Consider the following 16,431-nt stretch of genomic DNA (forward strand, 5'->3'; position numbering starts at 1 on the left):
CATCAAAGGCAAAAATGCATCGTCTGGACACATACTAGCAGAGCAGCAGCAGTAAGGCTCTTCCCTCTTAGCAAACCTAAAATTGCTATCCTAGCAGCACGACAACAGCAGTGCTGTGGCTGGATGGGTGAATTAACAGTAGCAGTGAAACAAGGAAAGATCAATAGGCAGCAGCAGAACATGGCAAAGACAGCAAATGCTGTAATAACAGCAAGATATCTTTTTTCTTCTTGCAAAAGCTGAATATGCCTACTTGCATTCCGAGAATACTATTCCTGGGTAACAAACAGTGAACAAGAGAGGGAAGATAAAAAGGTGGTATGTTAAACAGGAATTTATTCTTTGGATGTTCACACTGGAGATGGGATATCTGAGGAAGATCTCTACAATGGATGTTGTAGGGAGCGGGCACTTTAAAACCTGTTCATGTACTGTTTGATCCAGCCGCTACTTCTGCTTTCCTGAAGTGCTGGTTCACTTTTTTGCCTCCGTGACATTTCCTTTGAAATCCGTTTGAAATATTGATACTGAGCCCATTTTTTCCAAGACCACATGGCAGAGAAGTGACACTATCACAAATGCTAAATCACTTGTGGTCAAGGAACACATGTATCTCACATTTCCTCCTCAAGGTTAGTAATTGCATTTGCATTGAGTATTTTTTCTGATTTAAGAGACAGATTCAGTTTTACTACTCAGAATTTTAAGCTGAGAAACACAGATCTTTATCCAGTAGAGGACAAAAACTAACTATGCTTTAAGATGCAGGGATTTTCTCACTCGGGTTCCACAGGGCTTTACTTGAACGAGGCTCTCACAATCCTGCCATTCACAGGCTGAAGTGGGCGGCAGTTATCAACCAGTGGACACATGGGCTCGTTCTCACCATTCTTGGAAAGGCTACGGAGCCTCGCCATCTGCAAGGAAGAAAAGGTAAAGCATCCATGTGAATTCATCTGGAAACTGCACCTTGATGCCTAGAACAAACTGTAGGAGAAGAGGAATTTTTTTATATGGTCACTAAAATTTCTGGTAAAGACCACTGGTAGAGATCTCTGCAGCCCACCAGCTACCACGGTTTCTGTGAATTTTTACAGTCTTCATCCACACACCTGAAGAACAACAGATCATTTGATCCTTGCCTGGGATTCTTTGGATTTTGTCCTGAGCCACACACACGATGTGAAACAAGAGTAGGGGCTTCTTGTGGCCCTACTGGAATTGAACTTCAGTCAGATCACTTGTGGAGGGTGCACAGGATGAAGGAGGATGCAATAGCCGGTCTGCAAAAGTTGTTTTTTGGGGGGAAGGGCAGAGAAATGTATGCCAAATGGATTATTAATCTGAAATTTCAGGTTTACTACATATTTTATTCACAAAGTACGAGAGTGTAAAACATGTTGCATCCATGTGAGAAAACAAGAATGCTTTAAATATTTTGTTATTTGTATTTTCAGCACACAAACTCTCTCACAATAGCATCTATGGAACTTGAGTCTTACTTCCATAATAGTCACGCCAACTCCTGAGGTCAATCTAGAATCCTGATAGCAGGATTCCTGAATTACAAATCATCTTACAAACATCATTTCGCACATCTGTTGAATAAAAAAATTAGCTAGACTGAATACATCTGTCAGATCAGCACAAGAGCTACCTTTTCATTATTCCACCTTTACAGAATACAAACAAATAATCTAGACTGTAAATCTGAATAGCCTCAAATTAAAGGACAACATCCTTGCAAAAGAGTAATCTCATTCTAAGTGTTTACTTTTTTTTTTTTCTTTAGCATTCTCTGTCTTCTGATTCTCAAGGTCAGTTTCACAGTTTGATTCAGCTCAATTCTTTTAGCAGGCAATTTCTCACAGTCTTCAGCTTTTCCTTGTCAAAAAACGCAAGGTAATATGGCTGGCAAACCATCGCACTGACATGGTTTGAGACTATTGAGAACTGGTAAATGGATTAGCAGAACTAGTTGGAATTTACCTGGTCTGGGCTGACTTCAATGGGCTCCCTCAAGAGAATCCAGGTGATGCACTCTTCACAGGGGGGTGTCGTAAATGAGCCATGGTAGGTCCAGTAATCCCGAGATTTAGGGAAAAGAATTGATGGATCAAAGTGCTGAAAAGGAGCCTCTTTCCCCTTACAGAAAGGAAAAACAAATCTCTGCAGTAACTCTGGGGGTATACATATTAAAAGAACACCAGCAATGATGTTATACAGGAAGTAATTAAATGTAAAGATAAATGACAGAGACCAACCTCCTTTTCTTCTTGTCAAGTATCAGTCCTGAAATTAGTAACAACTGTTTAACTTCATAAATAAATTAAGAGAAATTACAATCTGAATTGTGCAGGACCAAAACATATCCAATTATTGTATTTTCCTATTACCTACACCCTCAAAAAATTCATTTGGGGTTATAAAGTACTGGAATTGGCTCCCCAGGGAGGTGGTTGAGTCACCATCCCTGAATGTGTTTAAAAACCATTTAGATGTGGTGTTCAGGGACATGATTTTGTGGAGGGTCGTTAGGGTAGTATGGTTAGGTTGTGGTTGGACTTGATGATCTTTAAGGTCTTTTCAAACCTGAGCAATTCTATGATTCTATAAACATTATAAAATTTTAGCACTGGGGCACTGCCAGTAATAGCATTTTTATCCAAAAGAACAGTGGCTGAGCATTTACCCAACATTCATTCTTCCTCACTTCTACGAATTCAAATCTGCATCTTACTCCTTTCCAAATTATGCTCTACTTACACTGTTGTGGCAACACTCTCAATCTTTTTGTCGGCACTGTTACACTTAAAGTAAAAAACTGAAATATTCCCTGGAGGGGTACAGGGCCCTGAATTCCTTACCACTACAGATCAATATCACCAGAACGATTCCAGACAACATTTCTCAAAAAAGTTTTTCTTTCCTACCAAAGCAGATACTCAGGAGAATATCTCCACAGCAGTATAATCAGATTTTCTTGTCTCCCCTGCATGGGAACAAGAACTAAGTAAGAAAATTTTGTTTTCTGCTGATATTTAGGAAAGCAAAACCAATTCTTCCTAATTTCTGTTTCTATGATGACAATCTTCTGTAGATAGACATGAAGAATTATACAAAATAGTCAGAGGAGCTGAAATCTTTTCCACACATCATTGCACAAAATACTGGCAGTAGGAATAACATCAAGACTCTGAACATGTCTTCCTGACAAATTCAATATGAGTTTGCAAATAACTTCACCCCCCAAAAATTGTGCTTTTCAGTAAATATAGCACAGTGTCCAAGAAACTCCTCTGCTTGTAATGTATTGTAGCAATTGATAAGTACACTGCAAGATAAGTACACTGATGATACCATCTACTAACTTGTCCTGACAATAGTTTTGGTAAAATATATGTTATAAGAAGGAAAAAAAACCTTAAGAAATAAAATGCAAGATGCGGATGATTGTAGATGTACCCATCTTTCTCTGCTTTTCTTGGAATGTTGCTTTTTCCAGAAGTAAAACATACAATGTCTGTAGGGTATCTGTTTTTCTGTTAGAAGTCACAAATTCTGCCAGACAGGCAGTCTTGGACAGAAGGTAAGGGAGTATTTATCACTACCACCTGATTATCACTATGTGCTACAGTGCTTCTTATCGCCTGTGGCATGTAAATCTTCTGCATGTAAATGGCCAAAAAATGACATAGGGATTGTATGAGGATGCTGAAACTATATTAAGACAGATCTTGAAGACAAAGTAGGAGCAAAGGGTAGGGCAAAAAAAAAAAAAATGACCTTCTATTCTCCAGGAAAAAGAAATGAATTTTATATGAAGACTAAGAAAAGACTGAAAAATTAAAACTAATAAGACTGAGTTTGTAGATAACAGATTTCGGACTTGGATCCTCATGTCAGTGGCACTATGTATATGCTTAAAGTAAAGGCAAAAAATTCTTCTAAATTTGGAAGAAAATGTGCATAAACGTTGTAAAACTGAGTCCTAGTGATCTGGTGTTGTAGTCAAAATCAGATAAAATAAGAGTTTCTTTTTTAGCATCATTGGAATAATGATGCTTATCATGAAGGACAATGCCACTGTGTACCTAGGAGTTAGGTTTATAGCATATAATCATGTCAAGTAACAACAGAATTGGTGATGATTTTTCTCTGTAAAGAACTCTCTTCTGTAGTTTTACATACTTAAATACTTCTGTCCTTAGGTATGCATCTATTTATTCTAGACCAACAGCACCTGCAAGGATTGAAAAACATCCTCTACAACAACAGGAATAATAACAGAAGTGAAGAGTTACATGATTACTGAAGTAAAATAGAGTGTCCTACTTCAAAGTCCAATCTATCACCTCTAGCGCTAATGTCAGGTACTAGAACGCAAAAAAGAGTGGATCTCAATTTCTAATTTCTGCTTCTGTTGCTTTCCAACCACTTTATAATACAACAGATTGTTTTGATACCTTGGTCTTTATCTTGTCAATTTCTTCAAGAATTCTCTTCATTTCTGGTTTAGGAGTTTTTCCAACCTGTAATGCAAAGCAGAAGTACTGCATTTTTTTCTGCTGACACAGAATATTCCACAGCACATCTGCAGTCACATCAGATTTGATGTAAGACCTATTCTGGGGTCACTCTATTGCTATGTTCATGACATTACACACCTCCAAAAGCATTGATGTAGCTCTGCATCTGAGAAGAATGAAGACAGTATGCAAAAGACATGAGTTTATTGCCATGTCTTTTTCCAAAAACAGATAAAATTTGGTTATTCAGGAGATAATTCCTTCCTTCCTATTCCTTCCTTCTTCTTCCTTCCAAGTTTATAAACAAAATCAATTTTAAAACATCTGTATTGTATTATTCTTATTAACCTGCTGTATGTCAAGGTTAAAATATTCAATGAACTCCTTTTACCATCAATTCTTTCAATTACCAAGTCTTTTGGAGCGCTCCCAACTCATGTAAGGACCAGCAGGAGACCAAGGAAGTGAATCGATCAACATAATCTTGCTGACAGGTGCTCCTCACTCAGTACAAATCAAAGCACAGAGCTGAGCAGCAATCAAGGACACTCAGCAAGTGCCCTAAGAAGTTGTGTCTACCTCACTCAGTACTGTGCCACTAGTGTCATGAATGACATCTGAAGTTTGCTCTGAATGTAAGAGGGCATGGAATCTGGGGCCCAAGGACATACATGACCAGCCTGTGTATCACTTACAATGTTTTCCTGTAAAATAATGCAGTTCAGGGAAAAATAATAGTAAAAGATGGAAAATACAGAAAATATACAAAAACTGAATATTTGTCACTTACTTTTAGAAAAACACCCACAACAGCCACACCATCAGGTTGTTTCAAAGCTCCAGCAAAATTACCGTGTTTTGGATTCCAGTGTACCAGATGTAACTAAAAATCAATAACACTTCAGTTGTAAATGCAAAAAATTGCCAACAGAGCAGTCTTGCATTAATTAGCCTTACATTATATTAAGAAAAGTTTCCAGTACACAGAAAGTAAAGGAAGGGACATGAAAATGTATCTCCCTATGTGTCCATGTGCTCACACTTTCTATAAACCTCATTTTGCATTTAACTGAAGCATAAAGAAAAGGAAATACCTTTTAAAAATTCATCGTTCAATCCAACTACAAACAGTTCAACCCAAGCATGTGACATGCACACATGCAGTGTGCCAAACACCAACTGACATGCACTTCACACAGGCAGATTTTTAGACCTTCAGGTTATGCAGACATCACCTCAAGGATTTGCACTGGGTTCTATCCAGTACATTTGATATTGCTTTGCATTTCTTACTACTCTCTGCACACCATAATGGAGAGCAATCGAGATTCTAACTTGGCATTTCTTTCTCATTTCTACTTTCATCATACATGTCAAGTTCTGTTATCTCCTTCCAGAAAAATCTCTGGTGCCCCAGGAATCACAAAATAAGTAATGTCTGGAACTTAATACCATACTAACCAGTCAGATTTTGGTGCATATCCTGAACGCAAATCTTTAGCAGTTTTCTTTAAGTATTTTATTTCTCTAATAGCAACAAAATAAAGAGTATGTGATGCTGTTTCTTTTCCCTTGAGAACAAAGATATAATTGCTAAGGATAAAGGTAGAGTAGCCATACATCTTTGGCCACATTCTGGCCATATTTCTATACTTCCCAGGCATCCTTCTCTTGTCTCAATTCGAGGAAGTAGAACTTGTTTAGTCAGCCACAGAAAGTTGAATAGTAATGCAGTTTGACTGTGGCTGAGGAATGGAGGACAAGAGAAAACACCAAGAAACATCACTGACAGTCATCTCAGCAATGTCTATGCACACTGATACTGTAAAATATCTGCCAGAACCTTCTCTTATAACTGGTGCGCAGAGCCCCTGAAAGCTCTGCATCTAAAGGATGAGTTATTTATGGTAGGAATCATTACTGCGGTCTTTTTTTGTGAACATATTGTTAGCCTATTCTCTGATGAGATGGACAAAGAAGGTAATACTTGCTTGTAATTCACTAGCACCACTAGCGAATTCATTCATATTTATTAACTGAAGAAGTCTTCAGGATCTAAAACAATCATTAATTTTAGCAACTTTGGAAACAACCCAAGTATCTTTTCTCTTCATTTCTTGAAAATGGACACAGAGTTTTTAAAGAGTTTTCAGGAAATAGAAGGTACTCTACCAGTCCAGATCAGTTTTAAAGTAGATCTAATTTTAAACATCAGCTTATCAAAATGTACTTTTAGCCAGTTTTTCTGGTCATTAGTAATGCCTCCTGAAACTAACTTAGTAGTTTGAATTGTAGCAGAAATTACTAACAGCAAAAAAAAAAAAAAAATCAGCAGAAAACAGAGCTTTTTATTTGGAAATAATGTATCACTTTGTCTCAAATATTTTTAAAACATTCTACAGAAATAATAAAAAAAAAAAAACCTCTTTCTCAGTGAATCAAATGGTCATGTATATATGTGCATATATCTTTGCATATGTGCAAAGATATGGTTTGTTGTCAGATACAACATATACCACTGCACAACGATAAATATTCATAAGTTTCATGGTCAAATTATAAATAAAGCAGATTTTAGAGAAAAAAAAAAAGGATAGTTGTGTAAGGGAGAATGGTTAATCTGTTAATCCACTCAGATGCACGATCAAATTCCAGTTAGTGCTGAACACTACTATTAAAAGTAACTCCTACCTCTGCTGCATATTTCACTCCATCTATAACATGCTCAGAGCCGTGGTCATCAGCAGAACCCCAGTGCAAGTGCAGCTGTCGCAGCCTGTAGGCTCCTGTGAGTGGCCCACCTCTCAGCACTGCAAGTGATAACCTGCATCAGAGCTAGCCTTCAATACGAGCACACACACATTTACCAAATGGGGACCCTGTACCTTACAGGTTTGCAGCACCTCCTGTAAATCCAGCTGGTCGCAGCAGAAGCCACAATACTCACCACTGTGTAAGAGCGAGCTGAGTTCTGTGTAACTCAGAATGAGTGCTATTTGAATTGAGAACTGTACATGCTGCTATTCAACAAGCACAGAATCAAAACTTAGCTGCCCAACAACCCCCTTTCCTCTGGCAAGTATCTTACAGTTCCCGATGTAGAGGGAGAAAGATGCTACTCACAGCTGTTTCTTTTCAAGAAAATGGCCTGTAGTAAAATGGTTCAGATAGAACTTTGAATCGAATCCAAAAGTGCTGTGAAACACACCTACAGTGTAAGACCCTCATACTTGTTAAAGTTCAGTTATTCCAAACTATGTTAACAGCGTATTTGGATGCTTCCAGGAAAATAATCCTTTTTTTTTTTTCAGTGAGGGATTAGAAGAAAGTTGAGCTTACATGAATTAGAAAAGTATTCTTGAGCAAACAATACCTTTAGTCTGCAATTGACATAAACACCAAAGAAATAAATTAAGAAACTACCTTTTCTGATGTTCTTAGGCAAATAATGCTTGCCACATATCAGCAATTGACATAAACTCTGACTTTCAAAACACATCTGCTCTTTCAGCTTGGGGATTTCTTTGAGTAGGGACTGCTTATAGGATAAGCTCTCAAATGTATTTTTCCTTCCTTCAAGACAGGAATTTAACGTGGTTCCTTACACAGAAAGCTGATAATGCTGCTCACACCAGCAGTGCCAGAAGACCTTGCTTAAATTGCATTCAAGTTTGAACTTCTAACAATAGATTTGAAGTTCAAAGTTAACATATTTAAAATCTCCTGCATCCAATGGTGTCAAATTTATTTTTTATATCATATGTGTTGGAATACATACAGATGTGCTAAGCACGGACCAAAAGCTTTGACTTTGCAGTTTCTCTTTTCAGTTGGCATGTGTCCCAGCCAATGACAGAGTATGGAGGGCAGAAACAAAGCACTGCTTAGAGTTTCAGGCACATACTCCTCTTAAATTTTGAGTTTGTTAATACATAAATTCTCGTAACTTACTAATTATTGTAGAGAACCTTCAGTGAAAGATGTAATATATCACAAGATATTCTTCTTGCTTCGTCTTTGAACACAGGAAAAACAGGGCTTAAATTCCATGGCTCAGATTCTTAAAAGTACTTGCTTGCCATACACTGGAATCAATGCAAGGCAGGAATTTTCCTTCAGGAGCTGAATTCGGGTGCTCAACCTACATTTACAAGCTAAATCAATACCAGAGTTAGAAACTTATTTAGCAGTGGCTTCTTACAAATGGCCCATTCCAGAGCTCAGATACTGTGCAGCACATGGAAGCGGCACTTCACAATGGTCTGCAGATCTCTGACATAAATCTTTTCAACATGCAAGATTTTCCCATTAGATAAGACAAAAATAGACTTGTGCCTGCTGAGCTCAGCTGTTGCCATCATGGAAGTCAACAGAAGAAGGTAATATGTGTTTTCGAAATCACTTTTCCTGTGGTTCTTTAGAGCTGTCAAACACTGTATTTGATTCCAAGCAGATAAACCTCCAGGAAAGGACTTTCTGCAGCAGCCTACAGAAAGTTAGTAACAGTAGCAGGTAACGAATGTGTGAACTGGGCGTCCAAAAGAACAGAGATAATGGGGAAGGAAGGGAATGGAGGGAAGACGATTTACAGGATGGGCAGGAAGGACTACACCAAGGGCTGCGCCCTTCTTGACCAAATCAGGGACTTTCTCCAAAACAGTTCCCTGGGCAACACTTCCTTGAACAGCCTCCTAAATATTTCCGCTTTTAGGAATCTGCAAAGACACAGCAGAATCATCTGAATAGCTTCATAATCAGTTTACTTTGTCACAGGCTTTGTGCCGCGGTGTTGATTTTATACAAACTTTATGAAAAAGCGTAATCTATTATTTACCTGAAGCATCTGTATAGAAACATCAGTAGTGAATATTACAGCACTGCAAAAATACATGACCAAGAGATGGTTTAGTGTCCTAAATATTTTGGATACTATCCATGAAATGTGGAACAATAGCAGATAGCTGTAATGGTAAATAGAGGAAACAGTCCAGGAAACAATGAGCTCATCAGAATAAACAACAAGTGATTGTAACCTTTCAAAATACCGCAGATGTATTTCAACAATTATATAGCTTACTAACAACAGGTTTCCAATACAAATGCCATCAAAGCTGACACAGAAAAAATACAACAGAAAGTAACTGTTTTCCGTAAGTGTGGCTGTTTTTCTTCTTGCCTGATCAATACTGCATTCTCTTGAGATGTCTTCAAATTATATGGCACTGTGAATTCATATTTCACTTTGACTGTTGCTGTCTGTTTTGTATTCAGAATTATGTACTGATACAGCTCTGGAATCTAGCTTTGAACAGTCTAACTTCAGAGATGCAAGGCTGATCTCTCAAATAACAATGCCACTTCATAGCTTTTCAGACTTCTGCAAAGTACAGGGAAAAGAATCAAATCAAATGTCAAAGTCTGAGTTAAAAGAATCTGAACACTTCCAGAACTTGTTGAATAGTTTTGGAGCTGCTGCTCAAAGTAGATGATTGTGCTTATAAAGGTATATTGTTTGCATGCAGCAAACTTGAAGAAGGAGTAATGCTTTCATAGCACTCTGTTGGTGACTGAAGTCTGATGACAACTCTAATTTCATTTAACTGCATTCAGTTGCTTCCTTTTGAACACACAGATGTAGCCCTGCATTTCACACTGTTAAAAATTCTGCAAACGCCTATGGCATTTTGCTTAAACAGGCACTGCAGGCTTTGAGCTCTGTTCATCTGCTTTATTTTATGAAAAATAACACTGTTATACCTGATTTCAGATTATATTCTTCTCATTCATGTTTACATATATTACAAAAACACCATTCTATATATTATATAAAAATATGCAATATTAAGCCTCCCCTGATGTTAAGCTGTTACTGCATTAGAATCAACATTTGCACTGAGTTTTTACAGACTGAAAAGGCTGAATTTGAAGAGAAGGGTTTAAAAGAACTTCCTATCTTGAGAAGTCTAAACTCTGGGTTCAGGACTTTTGATGCAGGAAAAGGCAGCACAGAATCATAGAATGGCCTGAATGGCCATAGAATGGGTTGGAAAGGGCCAGAAAGGTCATTTAGTTTCAACTCCTTGCCATAGCCATGATCAACCAACCACTAGACCAGGCTGCCCAGAGCCACATCCAGACTGGATGTATGCATGAGATGGAACAGAAGTGTTTGCACACATTGTGCAATGACGATTAGTGACAGAAAGAGTAGAGCAACAAGAAAAGGCCATAAACAGCAAGAGATACTATAAGAAGTTGTTGCTTCCTTTTGCATTCAAGCAAATACCTCTCTGCAGATTCTTATAGGTAATGGTAACTGCATTTGTGATTTAACCACATCCATTTCTCCTATCTGGAACAGTCAGTAAAACCACAGTTTTGGACAGCTGGTCAGACCAAAATGTTATAGGTGACTTTTGCCAAGAGAAGATCCAGATTAAAAGGCTGATTTTTGTGATTTAGTGGTAAAACAGTAAAGATACTGTCAGAAGTAGAAAAAATAGCCAGAGGAAACTGAAGATGATGTCAAGCATGTAGAAGAACATGAATATAGATGGGATGTCTTTCTGAAAAATAAACGCAGTGTCCAAGTGCTCAAATACACTGGGACACTGAAAATCTCAGAATCTGAAATGGCTGAACAGAGCAATCATCAACCTGACTGTGAGGGTTGGAACCAAACAGAAGAAATCAAGGTCAAAGTCGATGGCAACGTATGAGCTTTTTGTTTACAAAGTGTCTAAGCCAGTGCATGAAATACTTCTGGATGAAATTCTCTCACCTTACGCAACATCTGATGACTGTCCATGCTGAATGTTACATAGGGAAGAGTTAGCAGTAATGCTGGCCGCTGCTAAGAGCCTACCCCACTAGATCTGCTAAGAGCCATCTGTGCAGCTACAGCCCCTTGCCCAACCTGTTTGCACAACATAAGAATGGCAGGACACACCAAAATAAGCGCTGGGACCACCTCCCTTGCCTACACAAAAGTCTTCATTTGTGTGGGCTAGCTGTTGTGGGATGCTTTGATTCCAAGCGCTTTGTGAGCCTTCATTCCTAATCACCCCCCAAAGGCAAAACAGAAGCTGACCTGATCTATCAAAACTGTCATCAAAGACAACCCTGCAGGTCCGCCCGTTGTTCAGGATGGTTTTAGCCGCCCCGGGATCGTAACTGGCATACCAAGAAGCAAGAGAAGAGTCGTGCCGCACATCTTTGCTGTTGATCTCGATGGGCGACTGCTTCTGTCCTTTGGCCATGGGGTAGTTCTCATGCCAGTGCTCAGGTCCTGGTGGAAACGCAAGGGATGTTCACCAACGCCTCCGGCCGGGCTGCGACCCGCAGCCCCCAGGGGCTCCCCATTTCACCCGGACATTTCATTCTGAACGAGGACAGCCGACCCCGAGCCCTGCCCACCGCAAAGCCAGCCCGGGCCGCGCTGCCCCGCGCTCCCTCTCACCGTTCTCGCTGTCGTAGCCCCACACGGACTGAGCCATGCTGCCGCTGCCCGTCCCGCCCCTCACCCCCGCGGCTCCAGCGACACGGCGCTCCCGTCTCTTTCTCCCCAGAAGCTTTTTATAGCCCGCCGCCGCCCCACGTCCCGCCCTGAGAGGTGGGCTGGAGTGGGCTGGGGGCGGTAGGAGGCTGCGAGGAGGGCAGGGCTGGGGGCGGGCAGGGGCGACTCGGCTTTCCCGGGGTCGTTCCCTTCCTCTCGCAGCTGCAGACAGAGGGATGGATGTGGAACGCGGCCTTTTGTCATCTCCCTCACAGCGCGCCCTGCCCCGCGGAATATTTTCCCCTGTTTCAGGGCAGCGCCACTGGTTGGAAATGCACGTGGATGAGGCTGGGCAGGCTTCAGAGTTCTGTCTCAAGTGGTTATTGCAAATACTCCTCTGTCAACGGCTACAAAAGACGTTGTAGCTGTCTTAGAAATGTCTTGGAATGCAAAATCATGTTGCTATGCAAAGTCAGCCTCTGTTGCTTACAAAATAAGTCCATTCCTTCCTGTTTGGTCAAATCCCATTTGCTTTTTTCCACTTGCTTCTCACGTATGGAAGGAGCTTTGCACTGGATGAGTACAAAACCACACACACTTGCTGACCATTCATCCTGCATTCTGCCAAAGCCCAGAACATGGATCCTCCAATCCCTGCAACTGTGTCATCTGCTAACATCTAGCAATAAGGAGTGCGTTTGAGGCTGGGCTGCTGAAATTCAGTCTGAATCTATTGTAGAACATGGCCAGGTGTTGGAGGAAACAGCCACAGCCAGATATTTCAGCCTCTACAGAAAGCATTTGTCACGTCAAGCAACTTAGCAATTGGTGTTTTGGTTAGGAAAACAGCTGTTTTCCAAATGATGGAGAGTTAATGATCACAGTGGTGATAGTTGGCTTTCTTCCTGCATTTCTGTTGAATGTCAAAGCTTTTCTTTCAAATGCCACCTTCGCTACAATCTCCCATGACTTTGGCAGTCCATGTTATCACTACTGCAATCACTATCTATCTCAAGCTAAATGCTACCTCAAACTGCATCCCTCAAGTTAAAAGTTTGAGAGTCTGCCAAGAGGTCTTGCAAACCATAGAGATTCCTAGCAATAATTGCAGTGAGGTTGATCATGTGCCCATCAGTACTGGAAAGTAGATTGAACTTAAAACTGTGCCTTAGAGACCGCACAAGTTGAAAACTGCTTGAACTGACGGGGTACAGGGAAAAGCTTGAGAAGGTCCAATTTACAGAGGATAAGGTTAATTTGATCATATTTTGCATCCCACAAACGTCTAGAGGATAAATGTTCCACATATGGTTTACTTACATTGCTAGGCTAATAAATAACTGAATTTGGACTTTGTTCAATTACACTACAATGATTTTTCAAACTTGATCAGTAAACTCTTCTTACTCTGAGATTACTCGTAAGTAGATACCCACTTTTTGACAGAAAGCTAGGAAAAGATCTCTCACTTAGGAATCTGCTTCTGATTTATATAGGGCTCTATATTAATAGTTTTTTAATATAGTCTCTATACATCTTTATATAGAGAATATAGGCTGAAACTCATGAAATCTTAGATACTTACACAGTATTGTAAGAATTATGCCTGCCAGCACCTTTAAAGATAAAAGACGTGCTCGTTATTGATGTGACTTTTAAAAAATGTAGTTCCTCCTATCTTCCTTAGACAAAAACAAAACAAAACAAAGCAAAAAAAAAAAAAAAAACACAAAAAAACCAAACAAAAAAAAAGGAAATGATAGAAAGTTAATTATAAACAGTGGTGTGGAAAATCATATCATCTTTTCACTTCAGAAGAAAAAAAAGAACTCTGAAGCAAAAGAAAATATAATCTTTTACTCTGTCATCAATGTAATGTCACATTTGTTTGCAAGGACAGGCATGTAAAGTTGACACCTGTTGCAATTTTAATACAGAAAGCTTAGACTTTAATCCTTTTCAAATGGTTTCTACTTTATCTTGGTAGAGAGAAACATTTGTGAGCTCATGAAATTCTAATTGGAGCAGCTTATTTTCTTTCTGTATAAAGAGACAGTTTCAGTAGGCTTGATTATTATAGGCTCAGAGAGAATTTTAGTCAACTTCATGCACACACAAGGAGTGCTTATTAGGCCCATCCATAGAGCTAAGCAACATGATTTGTATGACGCAGGAAAAGGGGCATGTCAGTGCTTCCCCAGCGTTTCATTTCATTGTCCTACATGAGATTTTACAAAATCTGCTGTTAAAGAAACCTATGACAACAGCAAAAGTCTTCACATTTAAATTTTCCAGTGAGCTAGTCCTGTTGTACCCACAAGAGCAGCTCTTCTGTCAGCTTCAGCACACGTAAGGTGCTGACTTACACATGTAAGTGACAAATAGTAGGATCAGTAGTGTGGGTTCTTGGAGTCAACCCCAGACACTGAGTCATATCACAGTGTTTCACTGACTTTGTGTTGTTACTCTTTTCCTTTTGCTTTCATCATCAAAGGCAGAACAAAAAGAATATGTAGGAGTTTTATCTGTATTAAAAGGTAATCACAATAAAATGCTTTTTGCATCCCTTAGGACCTACTTCTGTATTTATCCAATATTGGCACAGAAATGCATTATCATCTAGTTGGCATAACATCATTTTCTCTAGGAAGTAAATGCTTCTGTCACATAAGGCCCCTATAATTAAGAAAAGCCCACAACTCTATACATGCAAGAAGAGCAGTAGTTCCTAGTGCATTCAAACCTGCATTGCAGTAATTTGTTTCTTTTTTCTAAACCTTTGATATAGTTAGAGAGCCAACAAGCCTCTGAAATAGCAAAACTTAGATCAACCTGTATCACTGTTGAAAAACATCAGGATTTCTGCAAACTTGACTGCAGTGCCTCATCTTCAGTATGACAGAAATGGAAGTATCTTCACAGCATGTTCTGAAAAGAAAATACGCTATATCCATTCTTTGGGTGGAGATTTGGGGTAAAAAAGGATTTCGGCCATAAAAGTATTCCTGCAACTCTTAGGCACTCGTAAGAATCTCAGCTGAAGCCTCTTACATGTGAAGACAAAGGAAACTGCAAAATAGCAGGAAATCCAGTGCAGTTCCCTTGTTTTGAGCTTTAATAAGGAGGTTGCACTTGGTCAAGAACAACCCTGTGCATTAGTACCCAGTGGCAACAATATAAGACATAGCAACTTGATATTTCTTTTATCAAAAGCATAAAGATTTGAGAAACCAGGGAAGGGAAAGTAAGAAGATCAGGGAACTGAATCAATGTGACCAAAGCAAATGGCAGATTTCATCAGCAGCATTAGTGGTTCCATCTAAATAGTACTAATAAAAACATTTGTGATTATTTGTGATTTTACTTGCAGAAGCAAAGCTGTACATTTGTTCTAAGTGTTCTGATTTTGTTCTTTGAGGTAGAAGTGATTTCAGCATTAACTGGAGACTGCACGATGAAGCACAAGTACAGGCTTTAGTATTTAACTAAACCTCAAAACCTGGCTTCTCCTAAACTGTCCATATAGAATCATCCTGGAATACAGCAGGATAATGTGAGGATGTTGTCAAGTATAAAGTGACATAGAATGGAAAGTGATTAAAGAATGCTGATTATATTTTAGCTTTGACAGATAGTTGCCAGACAGCTTCTTATCACCACATTATCTGTAAATACGTAATATCAAAAAGTACTAAAATCCAATTCCAGTGGCAGTCTTTGTGTCAAACTTCTCTGTTGCAATAATAAAATTGCACAGTCAAAGTAGACAAGTACCTGCAGCAAATCTTCCTATAACATAAGAAAAATACAGTGGGATGAGGTGACCAGAAGTAAAACTATTTGCTTCAATCAGTAGCTGTAGACATACCCTTGTGTGAAGCTGATACCCAATCATAAGACCACAGTCTACTTCGAAACGTGTGTCCGAATAAATAAAACATAGTAGTCCTGTTTAATACCTGAGAAAGCAGGCAATGTTCATACAAAAGAGGACTTTTGTCCTCTTTTGTCTCCTAAATGAAATATGGAAATAGAGGACCAGTGCTAATTAACATGATTTAGCAATAGGGCACTTTCTGAGGGGTTTGCAATTCAGATGTAGTGTTTGCTTCTGCCCAGCAAACAAAGACATAATTGAGTTCATTTCACATATGGAAATACCTTGCCTGAAGTCAAAGGCATTTTGTTTGGGTTAGGAAGGGAAGAATAAGCAGTCCGGAAAATGGCTCTGAGTCTGGAAAGTGGCTTTACTCAGGGCACAGGATGCATACATAGGAGAAATGTGAGTTACTCTCCAGCTCTGGACCTCACCAGCTGTTTGGATTGGCTAATACATAACTAGAACAATCAAAGTTCTGTTCCACCTCAGAATACCACTTTCCAGCAGTATCCAGAGGCCAGAGTGAC

At 39.3% G+C, this 16,431-nt stretch overlaps 1 protein-coding gene across 1 annotated transcript; it reads right to left on the reverse strand.

Moving 5' to 3' along the window:
* Positions 1-797: 797 nt before the first annotated feature.
* On the reverse strand, positions 798-12,025 carry LOC306944762 (carbonic anhydrase 3-like; the record flags this gene model as incomplete). The annotated part of the gene is made up of 7 exons (XM_079533358.1): positions 798-917; positions 1,990-2,145; positions 4,467-4,532; positions 5,320-5,412; positions 7,221-7,339; positions 11,620-11,817; positions 11,989-12,025. The coding sequence occupies 7 exons, from the start codon at positions 12,023-12,025 to the stop codon at positions 798-800; spliced, it is 789 nt and encodes a 262-aa protein (XP_079389484.1).
* Between the last annotated feature and the right edge of the window lie 4,406 nt (positions 12,026-16,431).

Source organism: Tetrao urogallus, assembly GCF_951394365.1.
Source record: "Tetrao urogallus genome assembly, chromosome: 3".
Lineage (NCBI taxonomy): Eukaryota > Metazoa > Chordata > Aves > Galliformes > Phasianidae > Tetrao > Tetrao urogallus.